The 14799-nt window shown below is 41.3% G+C and overlaps 1 protein-coding gene across 1 annotated transcript in view; it reads left to right on the plus strand.

Moving 5' to 3' along the window:
- Positions 1-310: 310 nt before the first annotated feature.
- The window catches only part of NIPSNAP2 (nipsnap homolog 2), a 35900-nt gene continuing 21411 nt past the window's right edge, over positions 311-14799 (plus strand). The window contains exons 1-3 of the mRNA XM_049638736.1: positions 311-453; positions 12999-13138; positions 13221-13266. Coding sequence (XP_049494693.1) covers positions 362-453; positions 12999-13138; positions 13221-13266 — 278 coding nt within the window. The 5' untranslated portion in view covers positions 311-361. The remainder of the gene's footprint in view (positions 454-12998; positions 13139-13220; positions 13267-14799) is intronic.

Raw genomic sequence — 14799 nt, forward strand, 5'->3', positions numbered from 1 at the left:
AAAGGTTTTGGGGAGAAGCCTGAACTCAGTGTTACTCTTTTCTTGTGGATCTTTCCATGTACATTAAAGCCTTGCCCATGGTCCTCTAGCGCTGGACATTCAGCTCCTTTCGCTGGTGATTGTCTCGTAAAGCAGTCCTTTTCGCCTTCGCGCTCCTTTCTCGCAGCTGCAGGACCTCCTCGCGCCGGGACCGTGGGCCCTACTTCCCCTGGCGGCGGCGCCTGGCGCTGCAGCGGCTGCGCGCCCCGCCCCGCCCCAGCCTCGGCGGGCCTGGCCGGGGGAGGGGTCGCTGCGGCGGCGGCGGCGGCGGCGGCGGCGTCAGCGGCGGCCCGGGCGGTGGGAGCCCAGGCGCCAGAGCAAGATGGCGGCGCGAGTACTGCACGCCCGCGGAGCGGCTTGGGTCGGCGGTCTCCTGCGGCGGGCCCCCCCCTGCAGCCTCCTGCCAGTGCTCCGGTGAGCAGCGCCGCCCTTTCCGGGAGCGGCCGGGGAGGGGCCGCCGCGGGGCAGAGGGCGCGGGGTCCCCGGCACGGGTCTCCGCCCCGGCCCGGCAGCGCTCCCTCGGGGCAGAGCCGCAGGGGTTGCGGGGCGGCAGGGGCCGAGGCCGCTGTCGGCCGGGCCGGGCCAGGCGGGGGAGCCTTGGCGGAGTCGGAGCGCCTTCCCGGCGGGCCGGGCTCAAGGTCACGGCGGGGACGGCGCTCGGCGCCAAGGCCACGTCCGCCTGCCGTGCGGGCTCGGCCTTCGGGACCTTGACCCTGCGCGACCCGCGCGGTGGCGGAGGGCTGGCGCGCGGCTGAGGCTCCAGGCCCTGGACTCGGCCTCCGGCTTCTCGCGGGCGCCCAGAGAACGCTACGTGCCCGCGCAAAGCCTTGATGTCCGCATCTGCAAATGGCAGTAGAGATACTACTCACCTCTTTCTTAGGTTGTGAAGAACTAAAATAACGCGTTGTCCCGTCTGAACCTTCAGTGAAGCACAGGGGGAGTGGTGGGGAGGTCTCAGTGCTACGAACAGCCTTTGACTTGCGTTGAAAAGTAGGTAACGGATCAAAAAGTATGAACAGTTACCAGCGCTAAGTAGGCGTTGGGTTCAAGTTTACACGTTTTTTCCTAACCTCATTGGATTAAGTATTCGGTTTTCTGAATTCATGCCTTTGATGTATCCATGTCCTATATTCCATGTTCAGAAACCAAGCTCATAACTAACTTACACGTAGATTTGCTTTATTGTTTTCTTTACATTGGATAATTTAAACGTTTTCTGTTTGTGGTTAAATAATGAGCCTCTAGAAAATTCAGTTGTCAGTAAAGGAACTGCATGTTTGTTAAACTCTTACTGTGGGCCAGAGAGCTTATTTAATTTAATCCTAGTAGCAATTTTAAGAAGTAGCAGGATCTGCATTTTGCAGATGAGATGGAACCTCAAAGCAGGTGAGACACCTAGCTAGAAAAGGCATTTGACCTCAAGTTTGTCAGGCTTCAGGCTCAGCACCCTTCTTAGGACTGATGCCCAACTTGTATTTCCAAATTTGATGTTTATGTTTCCAGTTTGATTAACAAATCAACCTCCTTTTTTCTGTTGCTGAGCATCTCCTGTGTGTCTTTTTTTTTTCACACAGGTGATATGAGCCTGTGAAATTCATATTTTCTTCTTTCCAAAAAAGACCTCTGAGGCTGAACGTATTCACCCAAAAGACTACTCTACTACTCTTGGACACTAAAGTGCCCAAGGTCACAAAGCTAGTAAACTGGAGATTTGGACCTGGGTCTGTCCAGTACCCCCACGTCCTGCTGGGGCCGAATGCTTTTGAATCTAAAGTCCTTATCTCTGTCCAGCTTGTTGGCTCTTGGATTACTTTCTCAAGCCCCCTATACCGTTGGACCACTGCCCCTTCCTTGGTGCTAATCTGCCTCAACTGTAGGTGTTCTTTAGGACTCAATGTAGACCCAGTTGGTTCATTTATTGTACAAATACTGAATGTAAATGATGTCTTTGAAGTCTTGTGAAACTCAACATAATAGCCATGGTCACTATCTGCAGGAGGCCATGGCAGAGGTAAAAATTCATAGAGACTTACAGATTGAGGTAGGTGGTATGAGAGAAGATCAGGGAACCTACTACATGAGATCATGGAGGGCCTCCCCAAGAATGTGACGTTAAGCTGACATTTGAAGGGTCAGTGTGCAGCAAAGCCCTGACTGGGAAGGATGAAGGCATACTGGGAAACTCCAGAAAAGTCGAGGAAGAGAAGAGCCCAGGAGTGAAGGGAAGAGTGACTAGAGGACAGGTGGCAAGGAGCAGGAGCTGGATAATTCCAGGTCTCACAAGCCATTTTAGAGAAATTGGATTTTCTTCTGGCACCATGGAAACCATTTAAAGATATAAATTCTAGTGTGACATGATCTGCTCTGTGTTTTTAAAATATTAGTCTGGGGGCGCCTGGGTGACTCAGTTGGTTAAGTGTCCGACTTGGTCTCCTGGTTCTTGAGTTCGAGCTCCGCATTGGACTCTCTGCTAACAGCTCAGAGCCTGGAGCCTGCTTCGGATTCTGTGTCTCCCTCTCTGCCCCTTCCCCACTGGCGCTCTGTCTCTCTCTCAAAAATAAACATTAAAAATTTTTAAATAAATAAAAAATATCAGTCTGATTTTGGAAAGGAGACAGAATCATAGGTAATGGCTAACTGATCAGATGCTGGTGCCATTTATGGAAAGTCATTTGTTCCATAAGCATATGAGTGCCCACCGTATGCTGGGCGCTGTTGGGAAATATCAGTGAATAAGGTCCTTGCCATCTGGGAGCTTGCTCCTAATTCAGAGAAGGAAGAACAGTTGTAGGGTGTGGAGGGGGGAATCCAGAGCACTTTTGAACCTGGTAAAGTTTGAGATGGCTGTGAGCTATTCAAATGGAAAGGCAGTTGGCCTGTTTGATCTATAGGACTCCTCAAAGGAGATGTCTGGACTACAGGTTACATTTGGGAGCTGCTGGTATATAGGAATGCTACAAGTTGATAGATCCATGGGTTTCATTATACTGTTTTGCATTTAATTGAAATTTTTCATATAGAACATTTTTTAAACCCATAGGAATGGATGAGGTTGCTTGCAGAGAGAGTGTGGATAGAGAAGGGGCTAAGAAGCAGGCCTGAGATGTGTTCACAGGCTAGATGTAGGAAGAGGCAGCAAGGGAGACTGGGAAAGAGCAGCCGGTGAGGGCACTTTGTGGCAGTGCCCAGGGGGAGGTATTTCAAGGAGGGAGCTGGCAACTGTGCCAGATGCTGCTACAAAGTTAAGATGACAGAAAACTGGCTTTGACAACGGGGGTCTGTGGGTGACCTTACAAGAGGGGTTTCAGAAGGAAAGGAGGAGTCTTCCCAGGAGACTAACTTGCCAGTACCTCTTCTCTGCTCAGTGCCAGGCCTGGGGTCTCATTTGCTTAGTGGACATTGCCCGAGTGTCCTACAGGTGCTTGGGTTGCTTTTGAACCTAAAATTGAACTCCTCTTCCTCCTGTAGAGCTTGCTCCTTCTGGGTTCTGTCTCCAGTAGTGGCACATCTTCCCTGTAGTGGCCCCAAGCCCAGCCCCTCCTGCTCTCTCCCATCTAGCCAGCTACAAGATCTGTCAGTTCTCCCTGCAGTGTGTCTTCACTCAACCTTCTCTCCCACCACTCCCCTCGCTTAACTGGTGGCAACACTTGTCTGGAGTCCTGTGAAGGAAGAGTAAGGTCTTGAACCTGTTGGTGAAAGGGACAACTGAAGAATTCCGAGCAGAACTTTTTCCTGTTAAAAGTTCTGACTTGAACCTTGACTGGATCCCAGTGCCTCTTTTTCCCATACCACCCCACCACACCCCTGCCAAGAAAAACTGTAAAAGACGTTTTGGGAACAGTTGGGGACAGTTTAATATGGAGTGGATATTAGAATTATTCTTTTCCTCAGATGTGAAAATCATATCATGGTTTTGTCTTTGTTCTTAGGAGGTGCATGCTGAAGTTTTAGGAATAAAGTGTCACAATGTCTGTACTCTACTTTCAGATGGTTTGGTAAAAATAAAAAAGCAAATATGTATAGAGAGAAACACTTAAAATTGATAAAGTGTTCATCATTCTTTCATCTAAATGCAGGGTATAGAGGCCTTCATTATACTGTCCCTTCATCTCTGTTCGAAGTTTTTAAAAATGAAGAGAATGGCTCTCTGTAGCAGCAGTGTGGAAGACAGGTTTATTGGGGTGGCAGGAGGCTTGGTGGTGAGTAGAGGAGTGACATTGTTACTACTTTAATGCTCGACTCTTCTTTGAATCAGGCCCTTCAGCTTCCTCTCTCCTCTTCATCTCTGGCTATATTCACAAACTCCTGGCTTTGGCAGGTATAGGTCTGCTTCCTCTCATGGGCGTCTGTCTACCTGACAAGTGTTCCTCATCTTTCAGGGCTTCAGTTCAACAAGTACTCGTTCAGAGAATTGGTTCATCTCTTCCCCCACCTCTGCCCCCACCCTTGTCACAGCCACCACCTTATGTGGCCATCAAGGAGCTTATCTCATGTTGGGCTGTGATCATGGTTGCCTGTCTGCTCCCACTGACAAGTAGCTCTGTGAAGTCAGGGCCAGGTTTATTCATCTTTATATCCTCAGCCTGGCTTGACATATGCAGCACACAGTCAATAGATATTTGGTGTTCAAATGAATGAAGTGCATTTCACCACTGCTGCCTCATCCTGTGGTCTCAGCGCTAAATGCATTTCCCATCTATGGTTTGCTCCAACCAAACCACCACACTGTCTAGATACCTAGTCAGGGCCTGTGCCTTCTCCTTTTCACCTCAGGAATATCTTTTGAAGATATTCCTTCCCCTTCATCCCCACTGCCTACATCATAACCTAGAACCATCTTTTAGGCTATCTGGTGAGTATTGAATGCCTCCTGTGTGCCTGGCACTGCTGGCCTTGATAACCAGCAGAAAGCCCAGGAGCCACGCTCCCTGCCTTTATTGCTGCAGTCCACCTGCCACACCACTGCCAGGCTGCTTTACACACCTTGATCTTTTTTTGAAAACTTGCTAGCATCTTACCTGGTAGATAAGGTAGAATTCTACCCGGTAGAATCCAGCTAACGGGCATGGTGTACAAGGGCCTAACCCCACGGCCCCGCCCTTGCCTTCCCACTCTTTCTCTCACCGTCCTCCACACCCTGTTCTCCTGCCTTACCAAGCTCTGCTGTTCCGGAAATATGTCATCCAGTTTCATGACTCCGTGCCCCTGGACATGCTGTCCCTTTTGACTGGAATTCTCGCCTGCCTCGTCCACCTGTCTGTGTGGTCCTCCAAGACAGAGCCAGAATGTCTCTACTGGAGTTCCTCCACTCCTCACAGGCCAAGCCAGAGGTTCATTCCCACAGCATGTGTGTGTGTAAATCTGCGGTATCTGAGACCAGTCTGGGTGTTTACTGTGTTTTTCCTATGAGACTAAATAGGTGAGGCATCTGGCTCATCTTTACATCCACAGAGTCTGGCAAATAACGCTAATTCTCTTTAAAGTCTGATGTTTTGGGGGGTGCCTGGCTGGCTCAGTCAGTAGAGCTTGCAACTCCTGATCTCGAGTAATTTCCAGTACCATATTGGGTGTAGAGATTACTTAAAAATAAAATCTTTGGGAAAAAATAAAGTCTAATGTTTTGTAGAACGTGCTGCCCCTACCCCACCCTCTGTTAAGTGCCACACAACAGATGTATGATGTTATAAAGACTACTGGTCGTGCAGTTTGTCATTCTCAGTAAAGAACCCTAGCCCGGATCCTATCACCCTGACAGCTGTTGGCATAGCTCCTTCTACTCCTTTCCGTGATTCAGCTTGGACAGCTAGATGGACCGGGCACACTGGGCAACTTTGGTCACCTGACACTGAAAAGATTCCCGAGTTTGACAATCAACTGGGGGTAATGGCGGACTGGACTGAACTGTTTTTCATTTGTCAAGACAGTTGCTACCCAAGCTGACAAGCAGATACCCTCAGGTTCTTGTGTGTGTCCCATGATGCTGACTATTTCTTAGGCTTATCTTTATATTACAGTGTTTTCATGTCCCTTACCTCATTTTACCCATCTTAAAGTAAATCTCTTTGGTGTTATTAAAACCTGGGAGAATGCTCAGCTGGGGAGATTTATGTTTGGGAGACATCCCTTATTAGTGAGAATATTTTGAACTTTATAGTTAGATCAGATTTTCATTTTCATATTTACATCATATTTTCATAGGTTTATATTTTCATTTTGCTACTTCTTAGCTCATGTCATTTAACCTCTCTGAGCCAAGCTTTAAAATGAGCTAATACTTACCTTGCTAGACTGTACTGAAGATTGAATGAGATGACATAGACAAGCTGCCTAATTCAGTGCCTAACAGGAAGTATGAATTTATTAATTTGTAATTCCCTTTCATTCTAAAGAAGAGGAACAAAATTATTTTGGGATTTTCCCCTTCCAGATTTAATTTGCTAATAATTCTGTATCATGCTTTCTTATTTTTAGAGTATTAAATGCCATAGAAATTAAATATCTATATGTACACATGATAATGCATGTCTATGCATTTCTGGAAGGACCCATTAAAAACTGTTAGTAGTGGTTGCTTTGGTGAATATTTGTTATTTTAAATGAAATTCCCTAATGCTGATATTTTTAGAAACTTTCATTGTACCCCTTTCTTAATTATTCATAATAGCTTTTCCTAAGCTCTTAACATTTATTTAATACCCCCAAAACTTTGTAAACACTGTTTCTGTCTAGTGAACTTAAAATCTAAAATAAAGAAAAAACAGGAATTATATAGTCTCATTAACAAATCTTAAAACTTTCTCCTTTTTGTATCACTAATTTTAATGCTAGCCATTGTATTCATGATACTATTTAGCAAATATCCCAAAATGTGATATGTTTGAAACACTTTAAACAAATTGACAAATGTTTTCATTTTTATTGACATAAGTTTTACCATGACTGTTTGGAGAATTGCCTTCTTCAGAATTTATTTATATAATCTAATAGTTTTATGTATAATTTATTGCTTTTAACTTTAGGTTTGTTTTTATTGAAAAGGTAGTTTTAAAAACTTAATTTTTTAACCTTTCACTATATATCAGGTGCCATCCTAAGTGCCTTAAACAGTTTTACTATAGGGCTAGATATGTACTTAAAAATATACAAAAGTAAGGGATGCCTGGGTGGCACAGTCAGGTTAAGCCTCCAACTCTTTGATTTCCGCTCAGGTCGTAATCTCATGGTTCATGGGTTCCAGCCCCGTGTAGGGCTCTGTGCTGACAGTGCGGACCCTGCTTGGATTTCTGTCTCTCCCTCTCTCTGCCTCTCTCCCAGTCTCTCGCATGCGTGTTCTCTCTCTCTCTCTCTCTCTCTCTCTCTCTCTCAGAATAAACATTTATATATATACATACACACACACATAAAAGTAAAAGCACAGCATAAGGAATATAGTTAGTGATACTGCAATTGCATTGTAACAGGACAGATGGTAGCTACACTTGGTGAAAATAGCATAATGTATACATTTGTCAAATCACTAGGTTGTATAGCTGAAACTAGTGTAACATTGTGTGTCAACTGTACTTAAATAATAATTATAAAATACACACATGTGAAAAACACAATACAGGTATTACATGAGTAAAGCTGTGTCTCTTCTACCTTAACTCTTCCCTCCCTGAGAGATACCACCATTAATGCTTATTAATTCTAGGACATTTTAACATACAGGAAAAGAAATGTGGAAGAAATTCCAACTTGTTTTCACAAATGCCATTTAAACTATTTAATGCCATTTAAACTATATTTTTGTCCTATGCACTTACAAGAAAAATTACATGTACAGTACTAGTATAAACTTGTTATTTTACCTGTTAAATATGAGTTTGCTGCTTTTTAATCTTTGAATAATTGAAAAAGTACTTTTATATTTCTTGATCATTATAGAAAATGTATTGTTAATATTATATTTGTGTAATATTTGTTTGCATATTTGTAAGTTTAGATCATTCAGAAGTCTTTTTATTTGGTTTTTAGCTGTTTGTTTTTACCTGGTTTTTAGCTAATATACAGTGTTTTTAAATTAAAAACATTTTATGGAAAGAAAATTGCTGTGTAATGGTTGTTGATTTTTTTTTAATTCTTTTTATTATTCTTTTATTTTTATTCTTTTATTATTATTATTTTAATCTTTATTTATTTTTGAGAGAGAGACAGCGTGTGAGCAGGGGAGGAGCAGAGAGCGAGGGAGACATAGAATAGGAAGCAGGCTCTAGGCTCCGAGCTGTCAGCCCAGAGCCCAACGCGGGACTCAAACTCACGAACCGTGAGATCATGACCTGAGCCAAAGCCGGACGCTCAACCGACTGTGCCACCTAGGTGCCCTGGTTGTTGACTTTTTAAGCAAAAAAAGAAAAAGGTTGCTAATAAACATTTGAGATTTAGAGTAGTATTATTTCTAAAGCACCATAGTTGAATAAGAATAGTAATTTAAGGGCACCTGGCTGGCTCAGTAGAAAGAGCATAGGACTCTTGATCTCAGGGTTGTGAGTTCGAGCCCCGCATTAGGTTTAGAGATTACTTAAAAATAAAATCTTTAAAAAAAATAGGAATTTGTATTATGGTTATATAGAATATTCAAGTTCATCTCATGAAGCAAGGGGGAATTTTCATCTTCTGAGAGTTTTTCTTACCTCTTGTTTAAATTCCAAGTCCTCTTCCTTAACACCTGAGGTCGCTCTCTTTTCCTACACTTGCTTTGTGGTGTCCGCGTCCTTAAGCAGGCCTGATAAGCAAATTGAAAATAGTCCGTAGAAAATCATGTAGTGTTTCCATAGAAATCTCCCAGAAAAGCCTCACACCAACCTGTCAACATCTTGACTTTGCTTTGAAGCATTAGATAAGATCCTAAGCATTTATAGTAGCCATTTGGAATCCCAATACATTATTGCTCCTAGCATGATCTAGCAAAGGGCAGAAAAGAGCATTTATGTGTAGATCAGTTAAAGATCAGAATTATAAGGAGTATGCCATAATAACCCTGGCCAGAGATGATGGTCATCAGTTGTAAAAGGGAGTGTGCAAGAAGAATGGGACTGGACTCAAAAGGCTATATTCTGTATCACTCCATAAATAAGACATTTTGGAAAAGGCCAAACTATAGGGATATAGAACAGAGGAATGGTTGTTAGCAGTTGGAACTGGGGAGAAGGGTTGATTACAAAAGGAGTGGGAGATAACAGACTTCCGGTTATGGAATGAATAAGCCACTAATATATAAGATACTGCATAGGGAATATAGTCAATGGTATTATAATAGCCTTGTATGGTACTTGGTGGTGGCTACACTTGGGAGCATAGAGTGACATATAGACTTGTTGAGTCACTATGTTGTACACCCGAAACTAATGTAACAATGTGTATCACCTATATTTCAATTTTTTAAAAAAAGGGAGTTTAAGGGAGTGAAGGAACTGTTCCATATGGTGGTAGTTACATGTCTTTATGCATTTGCCAAACCCCTGTAGAACTATGCCAAAAAAGTAAATTTCACTGTGTGGAAATTTGAATCAAAATGAAGAAGATAAAAGCACACAGCTTGTCATTGATTGGGTTTTGTGAGATTAGGAAGAGGATAAGTCTCATCCAGGTTCTAATTTTTTTTAATTGAAGTGTAGTTGACATACAATATTATATGAGTTTCACATATAACTTAGTGATTCAACATTTATATACATTATGAAATCACCCTAAGTCTAGTTACCATCTCTCACCATACAAAGTTATTACAGTATTATGACTACATTCCCTATGCTGTATTTTATATCTTCTTGTTTATTTTGTTAACGGAACTTTGTACCTCTTAATCCCCTTCACCTATTTCACCGTTTCCCCACAACTCCCGCAACTACCAGTTTGTGTACTGTATTTATGAGTATGTTTTCTGTGCTCTTTTTTAATTTGTGTTTTAGATTCCACATATAAGTGAAATTGTATGTTATTTGTCTTTCTCTGACTTATTTCACTTAGCATAATAACCTCCTGATCCATCAATGTTGTCACAAGTGGTAAGATTTTATTCTTTTTTTATGGCTGAATAATATTCCTGAGCATCTGTGCGAGTGTGTCATATATGTATAATATAACACATAGTTATATATGTATACAACACATGTTGTATATGCATATGTACACCACATCTTCTTTATCTGTTTATCTACCAATGGACTTAGGTTGCTTCCATGTCTTTGCCGTTGTAAATAATGCTGCAGTGAACATAGGGGTTCATATATCTTTTCACATTAATGTTTTCATTTTCTTTGGACAAATGAAGTGGGATTGCTAAATTGTATGGTATTTATACTTTTAATTTTTTGAGGAACCTCTACACTTTTCCATGGCCGCACTAATTTGCATTCCCACCAACAGTGCACAAGGATTCCCTGTTCTCCACATCCTCACCAAACTAGCCATTCTGACTGGTATGAGGTGATATCTCATTGTGGTTTTGATATACATTTCCCTGATAATTTGTGATATTGAGCATCTTTTCATGTGTCTGTTGGCCATCTGAATGTCTTCTTTGGAAAAATGTCTATTGAGGTCCTCTGCCCATTTTTTAATCAGATTGTGGGTTTTGTTTTGTTTTGTTTTTGTGGGGTTTTTTTTTTTTTGATGTTTTAGGAATTCTTTATGTAGTTTAGATATTAACCCTTTATCATATAGATCATTTGTGAATATCTTCTCCCATTCAGTAGGTTGCCTTTTCATTTTGTTGATGGTTTCCTCTCCTGTGAAAAAGCTTTTTAGTTTATGTAGTCCCACTTTCTTATTTTTGCTTTTGTTTCCCTTGCCAAAGAGACAGATCCAAAAAAATTGGTAAGACTGATGTCCAAGAGTTTACTGCCTATGTTTTCTTTTAGGAGTTTCATGGTTTCAGATCTTACATTTAGATCTTTAACTCATTTTGAGTTTATTCTTGTATGTAGTGTAAGAAAGTGGTCCAGTTTCCTCAGGACCATTTGTTGAAGACACTATCCTTTCCCCGTTGTATATTCTTGTCTCCTTTGTCATAGATTCATTGATCATATAAGCATGGGTTTATTTCTGGCCTCTCTATTCTATTCCATTGACCTATGTGCTTTTATGCCAGTAGTGGACTCTCTTTTTTTACTATAGCTTTGTAGGACAGTTTGAAAACCAGGAGCATGATACCTACAGCTTTGTTCTTCTTTCTCAAGATTGCTTTGGCTATTTAGGGTCCTTTTGGTTCCTAAATGGAGTTCCTCCAAAAAATTAAAAAATATTTTAGGAATATTAAATAGAATATTTTAGGATTATTTGTTCTGGTTCTGTGATAAATATTCTATTTAAAAATAGAAATGCCAAGGGAAATAGGAGGTACAAGGTTTCCAGTTATGGACTTATTCAAGTCACAAGGATGAAAGGTACAGCATAAAGAATATAGGGAAAAAGAAAAGAAATACCATATGATCCATTAATTCCACTACTGGGTATTTACCCAAAGAAAATAAAATACTAACTTAAAAGATATATGCATCCATATGTTTATTGCAGCATTATTTACCATAACCAAGATACGGAAGCAACCCAAATGTTTATCAACAGATGAATGGAAAGAAGATGTGTGTGTATGTGTGTGTGTGTGTGTGCATATATATATATATATATATATATATATATATATAAAATGGAATATTACTCAGCCATAAAAACGAATGAGATCATGAGTGCTTGGGTGCCTCAGTGGGTTAAGCATCTGACTTTGGCTCAGGTCATGATCTCACAGTTTGTGGGTTCAAGCCCCACATCAGGCTCTGCACTGACAGCTCGGAGCCTGCTTTGGATTCTCTCTCTCTCTCTCTCTCTCTCTCTCTCTGCCACTCCCCTGCTCGTGCTCGCTCTCTTTTTCAAAAATAAATAAACATTTAAAAAAATGAATGCAGCCTTACCATTTGCGACAACATGGGTGGACCTGGAGAGTTGTGCTAAGTGAAATAAGTCAGAGCAAGACAAATTTCACTTACAGGTGGAATCTGAAAAACAAACGAATGAAGAAACAAACTTTTTTTTTTTAAATTTCATTGATTTAAGTAATCTCTACACGCAATGTGGGGCTTGAGCCCACAACCCTGAGATCAAGAGTCACACGCTCCTCCAACCAAAGCTCCCAGGCTCCCCAAACTAACAGTTGTTTTTTTTAATTTTTTTTTAACATTTATTTATTTTTGAGAGGCAGAGACAAAGCATGAGCAGGGGAGGGGCAGAAGAGAGAAGGAGGCACAGAGTACAAAGCAGGCTCCAGGCTCTGAGCTGTCAGCACAAAGCCCAGTACGGGGCTTGAACCCACAAACCATGAGATCATGACCTGAGCCGAAGTCAGACACTTAACCGACTGAGCCACTCAGTCACCCCAAACTGACTCCTACTAAATACGGAGAACAAACTGGTGGTTGCCAGCAGGGAGGTGGGGGTGGGGATTAAGAGGTACACACTTCCAGTTATAAAATAAATAAATCACAGAGATGGAAAGTACACCATAGGAAGTATAGTCAATAATATTGTCATAACATTGTATGGTGACAGATGGCGACTATACTTAACATGGTGAGCACTGAGTAATGTATAGAATTGTCAAATCACTATGCTGTACACCTGAAACTAATGCAACATTGTTTGTCAACTATACTTACAACTTAAAAAAAAGAGCTCTCATAAGAGAACCACAAGTTACATCTTTTACACTTTGCTCCTGTTGTTTAGATTGCATGCTATTATAATTGAGAGTGAATATTTTGTGGTATTCCAGGTTCTGTAACAGTGCCTAGAATAGGTACTCAAGGCATGTTTGCTGGATGGATTGGTTTTATAAAAATAATGTAGTATGTGACATTACCTGAAAACACTGAAATCTTTGTACCACTGATGAGACTAAAATTTTTATATTTGTTATTCCCTAGGAGATTTACGTCCTCCAATAGTAGGCCTCGAGAAGACAGCTGGTTAAAATCCTTATTTGTCCGGAAAGTTGATCCAAGAAAAGATGCTCACTCTAATCTCCTAGCCAAAAAGGAAACAAGCAGTCTATACAAATTACAGTGTGAGTGATGGGTTTGCTACCTTCATAGTTGGCTTTTTTCCCTTCGTTCATAAGTTTATCGTTGAATTTTCTTTTGTTTCAGTTCACAATGTTAAACCGGAATGCCTAGAAGCATACAACAAAATTTGGTGTGTATACCAAACTATCCTTTACTTGGGGAAAAATAACAATTTTAATATTTGTTGGTTCAGCTAACACTTGATAGCAGAGTGAGATCTTTGATCCCTCTTCTTGAAGCTGAATGATCAGAGGCTCGTAAGTTGAGCTCTGCGTGGGATTGCCAAGGGCATTTTGATTTTAAGGACTCCATGACTAACTCATCACATAAGCTCTCAGATGTTAGAATGTTCTAGACTCTTAAGGTTGGAAGGAACCTTGTAAGGCTATCTAGTCCATCTACTCGTCCATGCTTGAGTCCTTTCTGCAGACCTTCCTGATTGCCTGTGTTTAATTGCATTCCATCTGTGGAAGCTTTGAATGTTAGGAATCAGAGCTCATGTCCCTGTGATCTCTATTGTTTCCAGTTTTACTTCTAAGTAAAACTGCCACATGAAAGTCCTGGATGTATTTGAATATATCTGCCATTTCTTCTCAAGTCTTCCACTCACCAGGATTCAAGTTCCTTCAGCAGATTCTCACGTGATATGAGATGCATATGCTCTTACAGAATTTGTAAACTTTAAGACTAAAGAGAGAATTAAGTGCATTTGTTCTTAAGCCAACAAATTGTATTTTAATGATCAATTGTGAGCAAGTATAATTAAAAAGCATATTTTTACCTTTATATCTGCTACTTTCATGAGAAAGAAAATGATTTTGTCACCAGAATCAGCATAATTTTCAGATACAAAAACCTTTTGTTACTTTATTTTGGGAGGTGACTCGTGAAATATAATATTAGCATAGTTTCTTAATCACCTCAGCATAGTTCTCTTTATTAAAAAAAAGTTCCTAAAATAAAGCAGATGTTTATTTCTAAATCTTTTCTCATAAAATGGAATTTCTTATCTTTGCTAATGTTTCCCTGGCTTATCTTCCCTGTCCTGTTTGTATCATTTCATCTCTTGTCTCAGATTTTCATCTCCTGTGTATTCATATTTCTATCTGGGTGTCTTCCTCTTCCTTCATACTCGACAGATAGAATTACCCGGCTCTTCCTTCCCACTTCCAACATGTGTCAGTCACCATAGTTTCATTTAACCTTTTCCTTAGTTCTTTGCTATTGGTTGCTAAGAACTGTGTGTTCTTCATTTGACCTGCATTTTGCTTCTATTTCATTTCCTTTCCCATCTCCCTCTCTCTTGTTGAGCCCTATTTCTAAGTAGCCTCCTTGCTGACTGCCTTCCCGGCCTCCAAGTTATACCTGTACCTTATCCCACACCCGATCCATTACTCAGAAGTTTGTCAAATTGATCTACCTGAGTTCTGCTTTCTTCATCATGTTTTTTCCTTCTCTCTGAAACTTACAGTAGCTCCCTGTTTCTGGTACGTAAAGACTTAACTCCTGCCTGGTTTTTAGAGGCCCCAATGCTAAGGTTCTGCCTGACCCATCTGAGTAAAAGTACTACCTGCCTTACAACTTTCATTCATGTAAGGCCAGGGCTTCCGAGGGCTGCTTTGGAGCTCCCAACAAAGAGGATATGACTTTGTGTTGGTAAAAA

Source organism: Panthera uncia, chromosome E3 (assembly GCF_023721935.1).
Source record: "Panthera uncia isolate 11264 chromosome E3, Puncia_PCG_1.0, whole genome shotgun sequence".
Classification (NCBI taxonomy): Eukaryota; Metazoa; Chordata; class Mammalia; order Carnivora; family Felidae; genus Panthera; species Panthera uncia.